The sequence below is a fragment of the Anas platyrhynchos genome, chromosome 11 (genome assembly GCF_047663525.1).
Source record: "Anas platyrhynchos isolate ZD024472 breed Pekin duck chromosome 11, IASCAAS_PekinDuck_T2T, whole genome shotgun sequence".
Lineage (NCBI taxonomy): Eukaryota > Metazoa > Chordata > Aves > Anseriformes > Anatidae > Anas > Anas platyrhynchos.
In genome coordinates, this window is record NC_092597.1 from 25,156,271 (window position 1) to 25,172,873 (window position 16,603).

Consider the following 16,603-nt stretch of genomic DNA (forward strand, 5'->3'; position numbering starts at 1 on the left):
ATTTGAGCAAAGAACAAAGCACTAGTGTTATACTTTCTCTTTTAAAGAACAATGGCTTGTTTATCTTAAAAGGCAGAAGGCTACTTGATGTACTGACAGACAACATTGTATACTAATGTTTCAAGTAGAGACCAAGAAAAAATAGATTCAGATGTGAGAACTTGACTGGCATTCCTCTTGAGTTTTAGTAGCAAAGGTGTACAGTTTATCTGAAATTTGTTTTCCCAAATATTCTGTTTATGTTAGCAGACTTAAAAATGGAGGAGTTGTCACAGAAGAAGAGGGTGGCTCTGTGGTAGCTTACAAAAGAAGGAAAGCCTTAGAAACAGCTGAAAATAAATGCAGGCAAGACAATTAAGAAGACTACCTAAGACTCTGTATTTGCACTAGTCGAAGTTATATTTCATTTGATCATTAAAATGTTGCAGCCTGTGAGATTTTCCATTTTCACAAGTGCCTACCTGCCTTAGGTAATTAGAAATGCAGTTTACTGCCTCACCTGGCCTTTTCAGGAGAGAATAAAAAAATGCCCGTGGTGAATTCGGAAGCATCTCATCTCCTTAGGCTACTTCTACAGTGTTTTGTAATTGAAATCAAGAGTAAACTGTGGAAAAATATCGCCAAAATTGAAAATAAATGTTTGTTAACGTATTTATTTTAGTTAATGCAAAGAAATCATCATGTATTTTCTTGCTCAAGAGATCACTTTTTTCTGTCATGTTTTCACCTGTTACAGGTTATGTAATTCTTAGTTCTTTCCCTTGAGCGTTCCTTGAATGCTGGACTGAAAATTGGAGATTCAGAAGCAGATTTACGTAGAATCGAGTAGTTCAGTTGGAAGAGACCTATGAAGATTACCAAGTCCAACTGTGTGACCTCTTCAGGGCTAGCAAAAAGTTAAAGCGTACTATTGAGGGCATTGTCTGAATGCCTTTTGAACACTGACGGACATGGGGGGGACGTGAGTCACCTCTCTAGGAAGCCTGTTTCAGTGTGTGACCACCCTCATGGTAAAGAAATTTGTTCCTAATGCCCAGTCTGAACCTCCTGTGGTGTGACTGAACTGCAATAGCACCATTAAATTAAATGAGACAGAAGGCAACAAGAAAATCAGTTGTTATGAGGAGGCTTAATATTTTGTCTGAAGCATTACTGATTAGTATCTTAATGACACACTTTCTGATAGTGCTATAGCGACTTTCAGCCTCTGCGCTAAATAAATAATATGCTGGAAAGTAACATAGCGGTAACAGCAAGGCACTTACTTGGCATAGAGTTGTGGTCACAAATCGGAGTTATATTTAAGTGACCTACTTTGTTCGTCTTGCACTTACAGATGGATGGAGGCCTGTCTGAATGAGGAGCTGCCTCCCACAACAGAACTCGAAGAAGGCTTGAGAAATGGCGTCTACCTGGCCAAACTTGGAAACTTTTTCTCTCCTAAAGTCGTTTCTGTGAAGAAAATCTATGATAGGGAACAAACTAGATATAAGGTGAGAGCTGTTCTCTGGGTATTGGATTAGGTATAGTTTTACAATAGGAAAACGTGCACGTTAAACGTGGATGTGCGGACTGAATAAGCAGAAAGTTACGTTATTTTAATGCTACCTGAAAAACTCCTCCTTCACTTTAGAACATTGGGTAAGTGAGGGGAGTGGACTCTTAGCTTTATGTCTGTGCTTGTGTTCATGAAAGAACTTGCCCTATTATAAATAAGCAATATAATTGTACATAGAAGACTTCTTACGCCTTTTCTGTAAGAGTATGGTTTCCACCATCTGTCTTGTCAGTTGTGATATTTTGTCTGCCCTCCCTCTTGTTTCTGCCTATCTTTATTTCAGGCAACTGGTCTTCATTTCCGGCACACTGATAATGTAATTCAGTGGCTGAATGCCATGGCTGAGATCGGTCTCCCAAAGGTAATTCCTATGTTGTATGTGTTGATAAGTATATAATCCCCAAAAAACTTTACATTCTGTGGAAGCATTTGCTGTTTAACTAAAATTGTCAGTCTTCTATATAGTTGGTTATTCATTCGCTAGATTTGCATTTCTATAGAAAGTCCATCCTAAAATATGCTGACGTACTTCATTCTGCTGTGAGAGAATGATTAGGAGAAAAATAATTTATTCTTCTGTACAGTATCCTTCATATCACAAGTCTGGCATACCATCTGCATTCTGTTGAGCAATTTCTGAGCTACAGTTAGATTGTGGCAGTTTTATGGAAACCTACACTGAAAGAAGCAGTGCACCAGAAAACAGTAGATACTCCATTTCTTCAGATTTGCCTATGAAATTTTTAAATTAATTTGAAATATGTTCCTGGTGTAACTTAAATATGAATTATTGGCTATACTAAAGGAATGAATGGCCTGATGCCTCAGAGGAGTTCAATAAACGCTATTGTCTGAACATATATGGAACTGTGGTAGTTCAGCACTGATAACCAAGTTGCATTAATGGATTCTAAGTGTATTATTTGTTTGTTTTCTGTAAAACATACTCGGTATCACCAAAGCAAGCGTTGCATAACTTAATCTGCTGTGTTTTATTTGGATATATGCTTGCAACTTGGTTATTTTATATTTAGCAAAGTTTTTCAAATAACTTGTTGAGGTTTAGTAGTTGAGCCTTGTTGGGATTTTTGATGATCTTAAAGGAATAAATTTGGGATTAGGAAATAATCGAAATACCCCTCAGTAAGTTTGCAGATGACACCAAGTTGGGGAGAAGTGTCGATCTGCTGGAGGATAGGAAAGCCCTGCAGAGGGACCTGGACAAGTATTCTTGTCCAGACAAAATCCTCATTCTCTCTTCTACTGCAAGTATTTTTTCATCGTTTTAGCTTTCACCAAAGTCCCCGTTAACATCTTATGGCCTGGTATCTTGGTAGGCACACGAAGGAAGGATTGTATGCTTTCATGTGTGTAGAACTTGGGCAGGGAGAAGGAAGCCTTGGTTTGGGTGAAAGAAACAAAAGGAAAGATTGACACTTAAAATAGGAGAGATGTTGAGCTAGGGGCAGAGAAGCTCAAAGAATTTTGTTTGGTGGGCTGCTTCATTAATGTACTGCAGAAGACCTGGGCTTATCACAGTTATGACATTGAGGTATATAGAGTGAGTATTGTTCAGACTGCTAACTTTGTTTTATCTTCAGATATTCTACCCAGAAACTACAGATATCTATGATCGCAAGAACATGCCACGCTGTATCTATTGTATTCATGCACTCAGGTAAGGTGTACTAAGCAGAAGTCTAATCGCTTCTGAAATCTGTTTAAAAAGCTGAAAGCTAAGGGGTGGAGAGCTGAGCTGGAGGGTAGATGGGGACAAATTCTTTAGCAGAACTGTTGTACCTTATTGGAGCAAAGATCCACATAGCCCATATTTTGTCTCAGACAGTGGCCAATTCAGATGCTGAGGAGAAAAATAACCAATCAAGTATGTTGTGACTACTACCTTCCCAACACAGTTCTCCCCTTCCTCTCTACTCTCTGAGCCAGAGATTAACAATAAAATAAAATATGGGGGCATAAAGGAAAGTTTGAAGCCTTAAAAGCTGTCTGTGTAAAAGAACATACTGGTCTATTCAGAGATCAGTCAGTACACTGAACAAAATCTAGTAGGATCACAGCTATGTACTGTAGTATGTGTATCTTGATGTGTATCACAGTAAGTGATCAAGCAGTAACTGTTGCTGAAAGGTGTCTTAAATTTTAAAATCTCACATAGACAGTGTATGATAATTTATATCCTTGAGGAAACTGGTAGGGCCCCTTTGTTGATACTTCCCAATTTGATGGGATGACACGGTAGGCTTCTGGATTCCGCCTCTTCCCCCTCCCTTCCTGGCACCTGGCAGCCTGGTTTGGATGGCTTTTGGAAGATGTGATTTTTACATAAGAAGGATTCCTTCTGTAGAATATAGTGGGTGATTTAATGCTGGATTGTGTACATTTGGATCTTCATCTGTTTGCTCAGTTTCAGTTCTCCAGAACAGCTTATTCTGCTGTTTGATCTGTTGCCAATGTACAATCCATACAGATGGCTTGCATTTATCTGAATGCTATTTGGATTGTTTTAGATCAAGTTGTTATTTATAGAAATGATGAACTTGATTCAAGATTATATCTAAAATGAGTTATCACTGTAGAATAAGTTACTCAAGAGTTTATGTAGACCTGTGATGGGGTATGCTGCTGCTATCAAGAGATCTGTTCCTTTTTGTTTAAGTTCTGGTGAAGTTTCTCCCTTGCTAGCAGCTTTGTAGCAGCTTTATTCCTAGAGTTGGCTAGCACAAGTTCTTGTTACATGTTTCTTGTTGGAGCCTGGCCATTTTCTATTTTTTTCCTCCTGTACAGCAGTCAGAATGGTGGACGATAACCAAGTTTAGTTAGAAAATTAGGCTTGCTGCTGAAGTCTTTCTAGATCATAGTTAGGAAAAGAAAAATAATTCAGGGAGGAAATTGAATAGTATTTAAGTTAAAGCTGAAGAATTTATAATCTTTAATAATACCTTTTTACTACTTAATTGGAAAAAAAAAACAACCTCTTTCATCTGAAATGTTCTATAGCTGGTTTCTCTGCAAAGGCAGACTTCTCAAGATTGTGATTTTTAAATAATTTTGCTTACCATTGAAAGAGAAATAGTTATGCCATGTACATGTAAACTTGGGAAAGGATATTTTAAAAAAAAGCTTCTTATTTTTTCAGGCATTGTGTACCACTATTTTCTGGTTAAAGACGTAGAACACTGTGTTGTTCACATTCCATAAGTCATAGGTGTTCCTGCCTAGTGCTTGTCTTTAATAAAAATAATAAAATATTGCTTAGATCTGTAAAGATTGGAGATTTAGATCTTTATGAGTTTAGGTCATGTGAAAAGGTGAAATTGTCTGTCCTTTCTTTGCCATGCAAGTCAGAACTGAGTTTAGCCTGAGGAATGGTTATGTTTTCTTAAATAATTTATTTTTAATGTTCCTGTATAATTAGATATTTTACTAGAGGGTACAGTACCATGAGCTGTGCTGAGCCAGCCTGACAGGCAAGAAGGATGAACTTGTTTCTCTTTCCCCAGTCCTAGCTATCCTTAGCTGTGTGGATTTATCCCTCCTTAGTAGCAGTTCCATTTCTTATCAGGCTCCTTTGTGAGTTGGATCAATACACTGAAATTAAAGAAAAAAGACTGAGTTAATATGTTAATACCATTTTAGTAAGTTAGATCAGCTTAGTGAAGTCACGTGCAGCTGAAAAGGGAGGAAGAAGAGAGTCAGCTCTCATTCTGTTGGTGATGTATTATGCTGGTTTACCTGAATGGTTCCTTAAATCTTTATTTCCTAAAATTGTTAGAACCACGAGGAAAAATTACTAGTTCTGATTGATTATTTTCTTTTGCAGCCTGTACCTGTTCAAACTGGGTCTTGCCCCGCAGATTCAGGACCTATATGGGAAGGTAGACTTTACAGGTAAAAAGAAAAACTGCGCCGATGTTGTGTTGTAGGCATTATATAGATCAGTGGAAGGGTTGTTACTGTGGGAGTCCTAAATGCAAATTAAAATCAATATTAGTGGCTGTGAGAAGTTCCAGTAGTTAAAGTAAAAGATTTGTTTTGAGTGCTTCTAAGACAGGTAGTTAAATAGCCATTAGTTCACTAATCATTACTTTCACAAATAACAGTCGCTTAATATTTCACCGCTGTTGGTGTAGGATGCTTTAGGCTTGCCTTCATCCCATTGGGAGAAGTTTTAATCTTCAATTTGGTAAGCAGTTCTGAGTTCCCTTAAGAGTTTAAAGTAGAACTGCTGATGTCCCTATGCCTCATCAAGATTTCAGTTACTTGATTTGTACAGGAGTGTCAAATTGTGTGTTTTGCATTTTCAAAATTACTGCCTGAGGACACACACTAGATTTAAATGCTTTATTTTCCTGCAAACCAGTTATTGATTATACCTATAAAAGGCTAAACTAACAGCACTGTTTTTGAGTTATGTGGTGTTTTGCAATAGCGTGTCTCGATATCTTCCATTTCCCTTCCATATCCTCCATATCCCCTTTTCTCAATGCAGTCTCTCTGCAGGAAAAAGGAATGCTCAAGTATCATTTGTGCATTTTCCTGACTTACTATCATATATATTGATATACATAGCTGTTTCCTAGTGCATTTTAGCCTATATAACACTTTTAATGTACATTTTAGAGGAAGAAATCAGTAATATGAGGCTTGAACTGGAGAAGTATGGTATTCAGATGCCTGCCTTCAGCAAAATTGGAGGAATTCTGGCAAATGAACTCTCTGTGGATGAAGCAGCATGTGAGTCATCTTACGTGATTATTCGAATCAGCATATTAAATAATAAGGGTCAGTTTTAATGCACCTTGTTTTAAGACAGTACAGGTCTTTTTAAAGAGAGGGAAGAGGGTTTACATGTGAATTCTTTCTGCTAGAATACACTACTAAGAAGTAAGACATCCTTTTCTGTCAGGAACACAAAAACATGCTGGTTTTGCTTTCCGGTTAACTTACAGATAATTCTTTTATTTTCAGTCAAGTTCTCAATTTTTAGCAGGGCTGTTGTGTTTGTGGCTCTCAGGCTGTGGCTTGTTTTTCAGTACATGCTGCGGTCATTGCCATTAATGAAGCAATCGACCACCAGGTTCCAGCTGACACACTTATGGCAATGAAGAACCCTAATGCCATGCTGATAAATCTTGATGATCAGCTGGAATCCACTTACCAAGACACTCTCTACAGAGCAAAACAAGACAAGATGGAGAATGCTAAAAACAGGGTAAATCAATTATTTTAATTCATCTATTTGTTTGCATTACAAGTATGTATTGTAGCTTAAGCTGTGAGGGAATTCACAGAACGTGTTACAGTCCTGTATATGTAGCGTTAGGTTATTAATATTTATTCCTGATGATATTCTAATATGGCTCCCAGTAACCCGTCTTCCTATGGTAGAAGACAGCAGTTAGTTGCTTTACACTGTTCAGCTATCTGAATTATGCATTGTATATGTAGACGCAGCATTCATGTCATCCTTTACATGTTGGGAATGCTAACCGTATGTCTTCAAACTATATCAATACATTTTTATATCAACGAAATGGTGAGCATAACCAATTGACCCTCCCAGTAGGGTTCAAGGTAGCTTATTGCACTATATATCAAATGCCTAGGTATGTCTTCTGCTTTCCATGTCCTGGAGCTCTGCCGTGTGTTCAGGTAGAGTCCATAAATTGAAATACGGTGTTTCTATGCCACTTGTTTACTTCTAGGGCTTTTAGCATGTGTAGGTCATGGATAGATGACCCATCTCATAGCTCTGTATGAACAACTGTGCTCACTACGTACATGAAAGGATTATGAATGATCTCTGAAGACAAAGGAAATCATAGAAACGCTAACTAGTTTTTATTTCATTTTCAGATTGCCTCAGAAAATTCAGAGAGAGAGAGAGATGTGTATGAAGAACTTCTGACTCAAGCTGAGATTCAGGGAAACATCAATAAAGTGAACAGTAGGTATCATGCTAAAGTAATAGTCCTGGTTAAAAGAATACTTTAAAATGATACCTGTGTTCCTCCTCCTTGCTTTCTATAACAAGAAGAAAGCTGCTGTAGTGCTAGCAGAAGTGGAAGGCAGTTCCCTTGCTGTTAGTTTTTGTTTTTTGCTTCTTTAATTTTTTTTAAATGTGCTATTGGTACATAGTTGTAAGATGAATTTATTTTGACTTCTGCTGCTCTTCCTTAAGGGGATGGATTACCTGTATTGCTTCTTGAGCCTCACATACCACCCTGCTGCCCCACAATTCATCTTGAGTAATGTGTGTTATTTCCATCCTTCAGCTAGTTGTTAAAATACTGTTTTGCAATTGATTTGGAAGTCTACCGCTCAGATTACACAACTAACTTGCCACACATCAGGTCTAAGAGAATTTCTTTCTGAGCAGTAGATTATATAACCTATGGGACTTTCTCATTTAATGTTTCTTTAAAAATTGTACTTTACTGTCATTAGCACATGCAGCCATATCAAAGATTGGCCTAGCTTTGGAACAAGGAGATGCGTTAGCACTTTATGAAGCTTTGGCAACGCCAGCCCTGGGACTCCGAGGACTGCTACGAGAAAACTGTGACTGGTATTTCAAGCAATTTTTGAGTGATAGACAGCAGAAGAAGGAGGTATGGAGAAGCCTTTTTACCTCTTTTTTTTGACATACCATTGTCCATCGTATACTAATTGCTTGCAAAGTACCTGTGTTACAGTTTAGTGTTGTTTTGAAAAACTTAGCACTAATAGGCAAATCATACAGTAAACATAATTGTTTAATTTTAATTCTGCATATGTAAGGCCAGTGTAACACTTTATATATAGGTATATACGATTAAAATGCTTTCACAAAGCTTGAAAATACTCACTTGTATGTGTATGCACAGAACTGTATAATACAGATGCATCTTTCCTCTTGTTTTACTGTTGTCAGTGCTCACATAGTGTGGATATTTGTGTTTTATAAATACCTATCCAGATAAGCATTATTCAACTTTCACTATGGAAAATCCTATCCATAACCAAGAATGATACTAGATTTTCACTTAAAGCCAACTCCAGTGGATTTTAGGTGCAGGTTGGCTTATTTTATGCTTATTTTATTTATAAAATTCACAAAATAGATTTTTTTTAAAAAAAAGTGTTGTGTCAATTGTTACAGTGTCATCATGCTAATAGGGGAAAATATGCTGCTGTATAGATGGTTATTACTACTTCATTTCTTTAGTGAATTACTTTTTGAAAAGCTACAGCCAAGTAGACAAGGTATTGCATGCATTTGGATCCAGGAAAAATGCAGACAAGTCAGTTGTACAGTTACAGCAAACTACGTCTTGGGCACTGTGGTGGATACATATGTACTTATATGTCATAAGTAGAAAATGCTATGATGTAACTCAACAGTGGCTGCTGGAAAACACATCAGAGAGAAAGAGACAGCTTTTGCACTGTTGGAGTATAAAGAAGTTTCCAAAAGTTAAGAACACGTAGATAAAAGGCTGGAGAAATGTATTTGTTCATAAGACCTTTGAATCACAGTTTGAAGTAGAAGTAGTTAGAGAGCTGTTAGAGATCTGAATCTGTAGTAGGGCCTGGCGGTTTACACTGAGGTCCCGGATAAATGTCAGGTTTGGACAACATATCAGTTATGTTGAATTCTGGGGAGAATAAGTCCTTTATATTTTTCAAGTGCTAAATAATCAGGTACTGGAGCTGATACCATTGATAGTACAAGTCTTATATTGTCAGGGCAAGTAGCAAACACTGTGTGTCAGGTATCAAGTAATCATATGTAATTAGCTGCTCCAAGCCAAGATCGCAGAACAGATCTTCCTGGAGGCAGTGTTAAGGCACATGCGAGACAAGGAGGTGATCTGAGACAGCCAGCACGGCATCACCAAGGGCAAATCATGCCTGACTAATCCGGTGGCCCTCTACGATGGAGTGACTGCATCAGTTGACAAGGGAAGACCGACCGATATCCTCTACCTGGACTTCTGTAAGGCTTTTGACACAGTCCCACACGACATCCTAATCTATAAATTGGAAAGATATGGATTTGAAGGGTGGACCATCCGTCGGATAAGGAATTGGCTCGATGGCCATACCCAGGGAGTAGTGGTCAATGGTTCTATGGCCAGGTGGAGGCTGGTGACGAGCAGTATCCCTCAGGGGTCTGTCTTGGGACTGGTGCTTTTCGAGATCTTCATCAAGGACATGACGATAGGATCAAGTGCACCCTCGACGAGTTTGCAGATGACACCAAGCTGAGTGGTGCAGCTGGTACGACAGAAAGAAGAAATGCCATCTAAAGGGATCTGGCCAGGCTGGAGAAGCGGGCCCACCACGTGAACCGCGTGAGGTTCAGCAAGTCAAGCGCAAGGTGCTGCACCCAGGTCGGGGCAATCCCAGACAGGAGTATGGACTCGGAGAACTCTTTGAGCAGCTCTGCAGGGTTGACCTGGGGGTTCTGGAGGACGGAAGGCTCGATGTGAGCCAGCAGTGTGTGCTTGCAGCCCCGAAGGCCAACTGTGTCCTGGGCTGCATCAAGAAAGGTCTGATCAGCAGGTCGAGGGAGGTGGCTGTCCTCCTCTGCTCTGCCCTTGTGAGGCCCCGCCTGGAATACTGCGCCCAGGTTTGGGGACCCCAGCACAAGAAAGATGGGGACCTGTTAGAGCGAGTCCAGAGGAGGGCCGCAAAAATGATGAGAGAGCTGGAGCACCTCTCCTATGAAGAAGGGCTGAGAGAGCTGGGGCTGTTCAGCCTGGAGAAGAGAAGGCTCAGGGGAGACTTCACTGCAGCCTTTCAGTGCTTAAAGGGGTCTTATAAACAAAAAAAAAAAAAAAAAAAAAAAAAAAGATGGAGGAGGACTCGTTACTCAGGTACATAACAATAGGATAAGGGGGAACGGTCTTAAACTAAAAGAGGATAGGTTTAGATCAGACATTAGCAGGAAATTCTTTGCTGTAAGGGTAGTGAGGGCACTGGAACAAGTTGCCCAGAGAGGCTGTGGATGCCCCATCCCTGAAAGTGTTCAAGGCCAGGCTGGATGGAGGATGTGTTGAACAGGGTTGACAAGCAAAGGGTGTGTGTAGAGTGATATGGATGAGCGAGACCCTACAGTCAACAAATTGGGGCTGAAGGGGGCTTATTTCTAGTGTCAGAAGTGCTAGAAGAAGAACGTTATATGGGAAGCTCTTACCCTCTCCCTGGGAAGGCATCATGACTGGATGCTTCTCTGAAGTGCCTGTATACCAAAGCATGTAGGATGAGGAACAAAGAGGAGGCATTTAGGGGTCTGTGCAGTTTCAGAGGAGCTGTAATCTTACTGGAGTCTTCAGGAGAGCCTAATAATCTGTTCTTGGAACTGCTTGGAAGAAAAGCACAAACATGGTCCTGAAAGAGAGATCTAGGAGAGCTTACTGATTTTTCAAGGCTCATCTCCTCCAAACTTGGTAATGCCTGTCCTGCTGAGCAAAAGAGGCAAGAGGCTCTATTCTGGATGAACAAGGCACCTTCGACAAAATTCAAACAGGAGAAGGAAGCACACAAGAGGATGAGGATGGAAGCATGGTCACGTGACTCAGAAAAAACACGGCGATGCTGTCTGAGCATGAAGGGGCAGGGTTAAAGGAAAAGCCTGCTGGAGCTGAATCTGAGCAGGAGATGTTGAAGGGCAACAAGAAGTACTTGTACGTTGTAGAAGTACTATGTATTTATTAACAGCAAAAGGAATACTAGGAAAAACTTGAGCAGGTGACAGGGGACACAAAGGTTGTAGTAGTGAATGCTTAAACAGCTTGGACAGGTGAGCTGGTGGGCTGCGTTCATGAGTGCTGAGGTGAGCTAACCAGTGTGATTGTGAGGCTGGTCTCAGCAGTCTCTGAAAGTTCATGGAGACTGGGGGGTGGTTCCTGAGGAACAGGGAGTGAAAGTCCCTCTTGTAATCAAGAAGGGCAAGAAGGAGAATCTAAGGAATTGCAGGTCTTGTCAGCCTCACATCAGTCTCTGGGGAGGTGATATAGCAAATAAAACAGTTCATCTTTACATGTTGTAATGTTGTTTGTCTTTACATCTTCTCTATAAATATTTATATACTCTGATACATCAAATATTATTTATATATTGTTTAATTATTTTATAATACATATAACAATTATGTTACGTATGTATTTTTTTCAGGAGCAGGACTGAATGCACTTGCAGTGCAAGGTATATGGGAGCTGATTTATGCTCCTACTTTGGACGGGGTCTGCACAGAGTTTATTAGGACATACTGTTCTGCTAATTTAATGTGTTCTGTTCCTTGAACCCCCTCAATGTCAATCTGTGATAAGTAGATTAGCCTGTGTATGTAATAATTCTCTTTTATAGAATGTTAAATTTTTTTTTTCTATTGGAGAGCAGCTTTTTAGTGTTTAGAAGGATCCCTCGATCTAAAGGGGATACAACAGCAAATCATAGTTACTCTTGAGTTACTTATTTTTATAAATGCCAGTTTTGTTTCGTGAACAGTTAAATGATGTTCCTCAGAACATCATTTCGTAAAGTGAATGTCCTGCTTTGGGATGCTCTTTCAACCAGTTAGTAGTCTACTGCTATGCTTTGCTAGTGTTTCTTATTTGGGATTCTGCACGAAAGATGAAACTGAAGGATGTTATGTGTGTAGCTGTTAAGCTCTTCTGTGGGTATAATAGGACTTAGTTCAGCAGCTGCTGCTATTCAGAAGATATGTCGCTTAGCTCTGAAGAAAAAAAAATGACTTTGCAAGTGATGTTTCTTGGGAGCTACATTTCAGATAAGAAAAAAATTGGGCTTTTTTGAAGTCCTACCAAGCACTGGGGTGGCAGAAACTCTTCATAGTTTTCCAAAGATAACTCTAGGGATGAAATAGGGCCAGGAAGGTTTTTACCAAATGTTTTAGTCATAGCAAAACCAAGATTCAGCTGTTTTCTGAACTGCAAAGTCAGATTGCATGCTCTTCCAGAAAGTAGTTGAAAGCTCTTAATATATAAATGTGGTCGTTGGTGCTTCTGGACAAAAATCTTTACCTGTGTGAACTATAATGAAGGGTTATGGCCTCTATAGGTAGTACCCAAGTTATTCTGTCCATCCTGCTCCACAGTCTCATTTTCTGTTTTTATTCATGTGATACTGTATAGTCCAAGAAGCATCACATATAAGCCAAAAATGGATATTGTCTGGTTTTGACATTCATATAGCTCTTTCACTGTTGGAGGTAAAATGGAACATGAGTTAATGTGTATGTTCATGGCAAGCTACACAAATACTAACTTGCCTGCAGCACACAGTTCATACAGAAAATCTTTTCCCCACAAAGTTGTCTCCTTTGCCTTACATATTTCAAAATATTTGGAAGTGGGGTCTTGCATTTAATAATCATTGTTTTCATGGGACTGCACTTCTAAAAGGGATCAGGTTGTACACATGTACTCGTTCAGCTTGGAACTGAAAATCTGTTGAGTGTTTTGTCTTCTGAATGCATGCGGCATTCTTTGTAGAAGGGAAAAGCTGCCTTTTTTTTTTTCTTTTTGCAGAACTTTTTGAAGTGAATGAACTGACATTGTTTCACTCTACCAATTTGGTTTTTTTCAGGCTGGCCTTACAGGTCTTCTGCAAAAGGAAGAGTTGCAGTTGGGAGTGGATGCTGCTAACAGGGCAGCACAACAATATCAGCAAAGTAAGGAGCACCAGAAATTATTGCAGCAAAAAGCAGCTGTGGGATGTCATCAGAAGGATGAGAGCATAGTATTTGTGTTTATGTGGAGATACATCAGGTTTCTTTCAGACTATTATGAATGTTCTTTAAGTACTTAAAGGCTACTGAAAACATTAAAAAAATAATCATGACAACCGTCTGTAGTGCCTTTTATCCGGCTATTAAAATACTGCTGGAGAAAACCGCACATTAGTTGAAACACTAAGCAATGTGAAATTTTTGCATCCACCTTAAAGAACAAATTTCCCAGTCAGCTAGTATTAATGTAGTTTTATGGATCTGCGAAGGAAATCTGGATTACTGCGTGAGGTGTGAAAGCTAGGTTATCTGTTGACCATTGATGTAAGTCTTACTTGGTTTGAGCTACAGAACTTCAGCTGGTTTTGTATGCTTAGTTGTTTCTAAATACCAAGTAGCAAATGATATACAGATCACAATGGCTGTTTTTTGATCAGCGCTTCTGACATCAGGTAGAGCTCTCTAATGGGGAAGAACGTTCAGTTTTGGCTGTGCAAGAGCAATTAGTTCAATTTGTAATATGTAGAAAAAAGGCTACGAAAGGCATGGGTACGGAGAATTCAGATTACAAGAAAATAGTGAATGTCTAATAACTAGGAAGCTACCATCAAAGTATCTTACTGGTTCAGCGTAGAGTCTGGCATTTGCTTATCTACTTGTGCTATTTTAAAGTTAGCCAAAGTGCATCTGCTATCGAGTGCTTGTTACTTCTTTGACCTGTATAGGCACAGGAAGGAAAAGTCCTTATTAGTCACCCATGGAAAAAATTGGCAATTATGAGGCTTCTTTTCATCAAAAGACTGACTTAGTGAAACAGTCCTCTGAGAATCAGGCAAAAAGGTGGACTGGTTTTAAAAATGTGCCTTATTTTAAAAATGTGCCTTATTTGAAAGAAGGCATTATATAGTTTAGTTGTTTGCAATAATGGAAGATTAACTGGGGAAAAGTGAATCACAGAGCTTCACTCATTTCCTGCCACTAAAGGAATTACTTTTTTTTTTTGTGAAAGGGATCTGATAATTGAGTAGAATAAAAGTGCTGTCATTACTGGAGACTCAACTGCCTGCTTTCCTCATTCCTTTTGCTACCTCTTGGAATTTCTAGGGCTGGCAGCAGTGGCCAAAATTAATTCTGCAATTCGAATGGGTGATGCTGAGAAGACTGTGGCAGAAATGATGAATCCAGAGGCCCAATTACCAGAGGTTTATGCATTTGCTGCAGCTCTTTACCAAAGGGAGCTGTCCACCTTGCAGCAACAGAGTCATGAAGTAAGTAACGTTCTCTCTTACTTCTGGAAATCGATATGCATCGCTAGATCTACCTGGTCTGTTTCATTAAAATGTGCCTGTCTTGAGCATTCATAGAACTGTATTGATACTTTGTCTGTTCTGATATGATGTTTAATCCCTAAATCTTGAGCTATTTAGTACTGCAAGATTCTTCAAGCAGTAGTTTGCGAAGAGCAAGTAGAATTAATTTGTCTTCTCTGTATGCAGGGTAACCTCACACATCCAGAATTATCTGTTGCTGTAGAGATGCTGTCTTCTGTGGCCCTGATTAATAGGGCTTTGGATTCAGGGGATGTGAATACTGTGTGGAAACAACTGAGCAGTCCTGTCACGGGGCTCACAAACATTGAGGATGAGAACTCTCAAAGGTGGATGTTTCCAAGAATCATGTCTGTCCTTGATGTTGCTTATATTTTGTGTTATTTTTTTCTTCTTACACTTTAGGCTCTTTCATTACTATACTACAGTATTGGTTTCTTCTCTGTTGGCACTTGTATCTTCTCTTTGAAATTACCATTTCTTACTAGTCTCGTTTCTGTGCTCTCTTGAAACTTTCTCATGCTTTCAAGTTAAAGCCACATTCTGATACTACTGGGTTGTCACTGACACTAGGCTAGCTCACCCACAGTGTTTTTTTTGCCCTGGACCCTCATTTACTGTTTTAGTGCTTTTTGCAATTATTTCACACTTGGGCTGGACATCTTTCACACAGGCTTTCCTCTTTATCCTCCCCCTCTTCATGTTTACTCCAGTTTCAACCCTCGTGTTCTCTGTCCATTTTGTGTTCAGTTCTGTCATGCTGTCTTGTGTGTTCCCTGGCTAGCTTTTCATGACATTTGACAGTTTTGTTTTTTGTTCTTTGATAGATACATCGATGATTTGATAAAGCTGAAATCTCAAACACGTGCAGAGGGAAATGAATTTATTACGTGGAATGATATCCAGTCGTGTGTGGATCGTGTGAATTTAGCAGTGCACGAAGAACATGAACGTAAGTTTACCTTGATTCATACTAGGCTGATCCTAGATCATAAGGTGCCCCACAAGTAGGGGCATGCCAATACAGAAAGTTGTTGATTGGCTTATGGTTGAGCAATACATTTGATATCTAGGAAGATAAGAGCCAGATTTTGTGTTCTGTGATAAAGGGGTCTTGACAGCAGAACTGTTGATGGAGAGATTGGGCATCCAGGAGTTTTTCTGGTATTGAAAACCGTTGTCTTCAAACACCATGTTAATCTTTCCAATCCAAATTTTTACCCTTTCATTAGGAAAATGTGATCTGCCCTCAGTATCTAGGATTAGTCCAGAATCTGTATTCAAATGTTTTGGCTTAAAAAGCCAGTTTTGCCATTGAAATTATAAGTTCCAGATGTTGCGACCCAAATCTCAAGTTAGAATTGAAATGGAGTGTGCTGATCTTTTAAGAGCTTAATTGTTTTGTTTACATCTAGTTCTGTAAGGAAATTAGAAGCTTTCATTTTCTGTGTTAAGGCTGTGTATGACCAATAGATGTTACAGCCAGGAACTGTAAAACCTGAAATGACTGATAAATGACTTTCTGACTTGTTAAAAAAAAAAAAAAAGTTTCCTTTTAATATGAACTAATTGTATGGAATCCATAGAACTTCTAAATGTTTGCATCAAGTATGAGTACCAGATTTCTTAAATACTCATAAAGTAAATTTCTGTTACAAATTGAGAAATATAAATAGGTGTTAACCGGACTTGTATTTCTTGTATAACTTATGCATTTTCCTCGTTTCTATTTTTAAATGGTCCTTATGGTAATAAGTGTCTTTTAGCAGTGATAAAAGACTGGGACTGAGTGTAACAAAAATTTCAGGTAAACAGAGAATTGGGGTAATTAATTCTCCTTTCTCCAAGAAAGTATTAGGTGACTTATAATCTGGAGTGAAGATACTTAAGCTTTTGAAAATAGCACAATTAAGTAGACTTATTCTTAGGTAACTCCTTGTGAGGTTCACTACCAGCAGC

The 16,603-nt window shown here is 39.0% G+C and overlaps 1 protein-coding gene across 3 annotated transcripts in view; it reads left to right on the forward strand.

The window, feature by feature from the left end:
• The window catches only part of IQGAP1 (IQ motif containing GTPase activating protein 1), a 60,283-nt gene that overhangs the window by 14,006 nt on the left and 29,674 nt on the right, over positions 1-16,603 (forward strand). For all 3 annotated transcript variants that reach the window (XM_038185113.2, XM_038185112.2, XM_038185111.2), the window contains exons 3-14: positions 1,337-1,493; positions 1,842-1,919; positions 3,160-3,236; positions 5,400-5,467; positions 6,200-6,313; positions 6,613-6,791; positions 7,436-7,526; positions 8,027-8,190; positions 13,175-13,259; positions 14,421-14,584; positions 14,813-14,973; positions 15,472-15,596. In XM_038185113.2, coding sequence (XP_038041041.2) covers positions 1,337-1,493; positions 1,842-1,919; positions 3,160-3,236; positions 5,400-5,467; positions 6,200-6,313; positions 6,613-6,791; positions 7,436-7,526; positions 8,027-8,190; positions 13,175-13,259; positions 14,421-14,584; positions 14,813-14,973; positions 15,472-15,596 — 1,463 coding nt within the window. The remainder of the gene's footprint in view (positions 1-1,336; positions 1,494-1,841; positions 1,920-3,159; positions 3,237-5,399; positions 5,468-6,199; positions 6,314-6,612; positions 6,792-7,435; positions 7,527-8,026; positions 8,191-13,174; positions 13,260-14,420; positions 14,585-14,812; positions 14,974-15,471; positions 15,597-16,603) is intronic.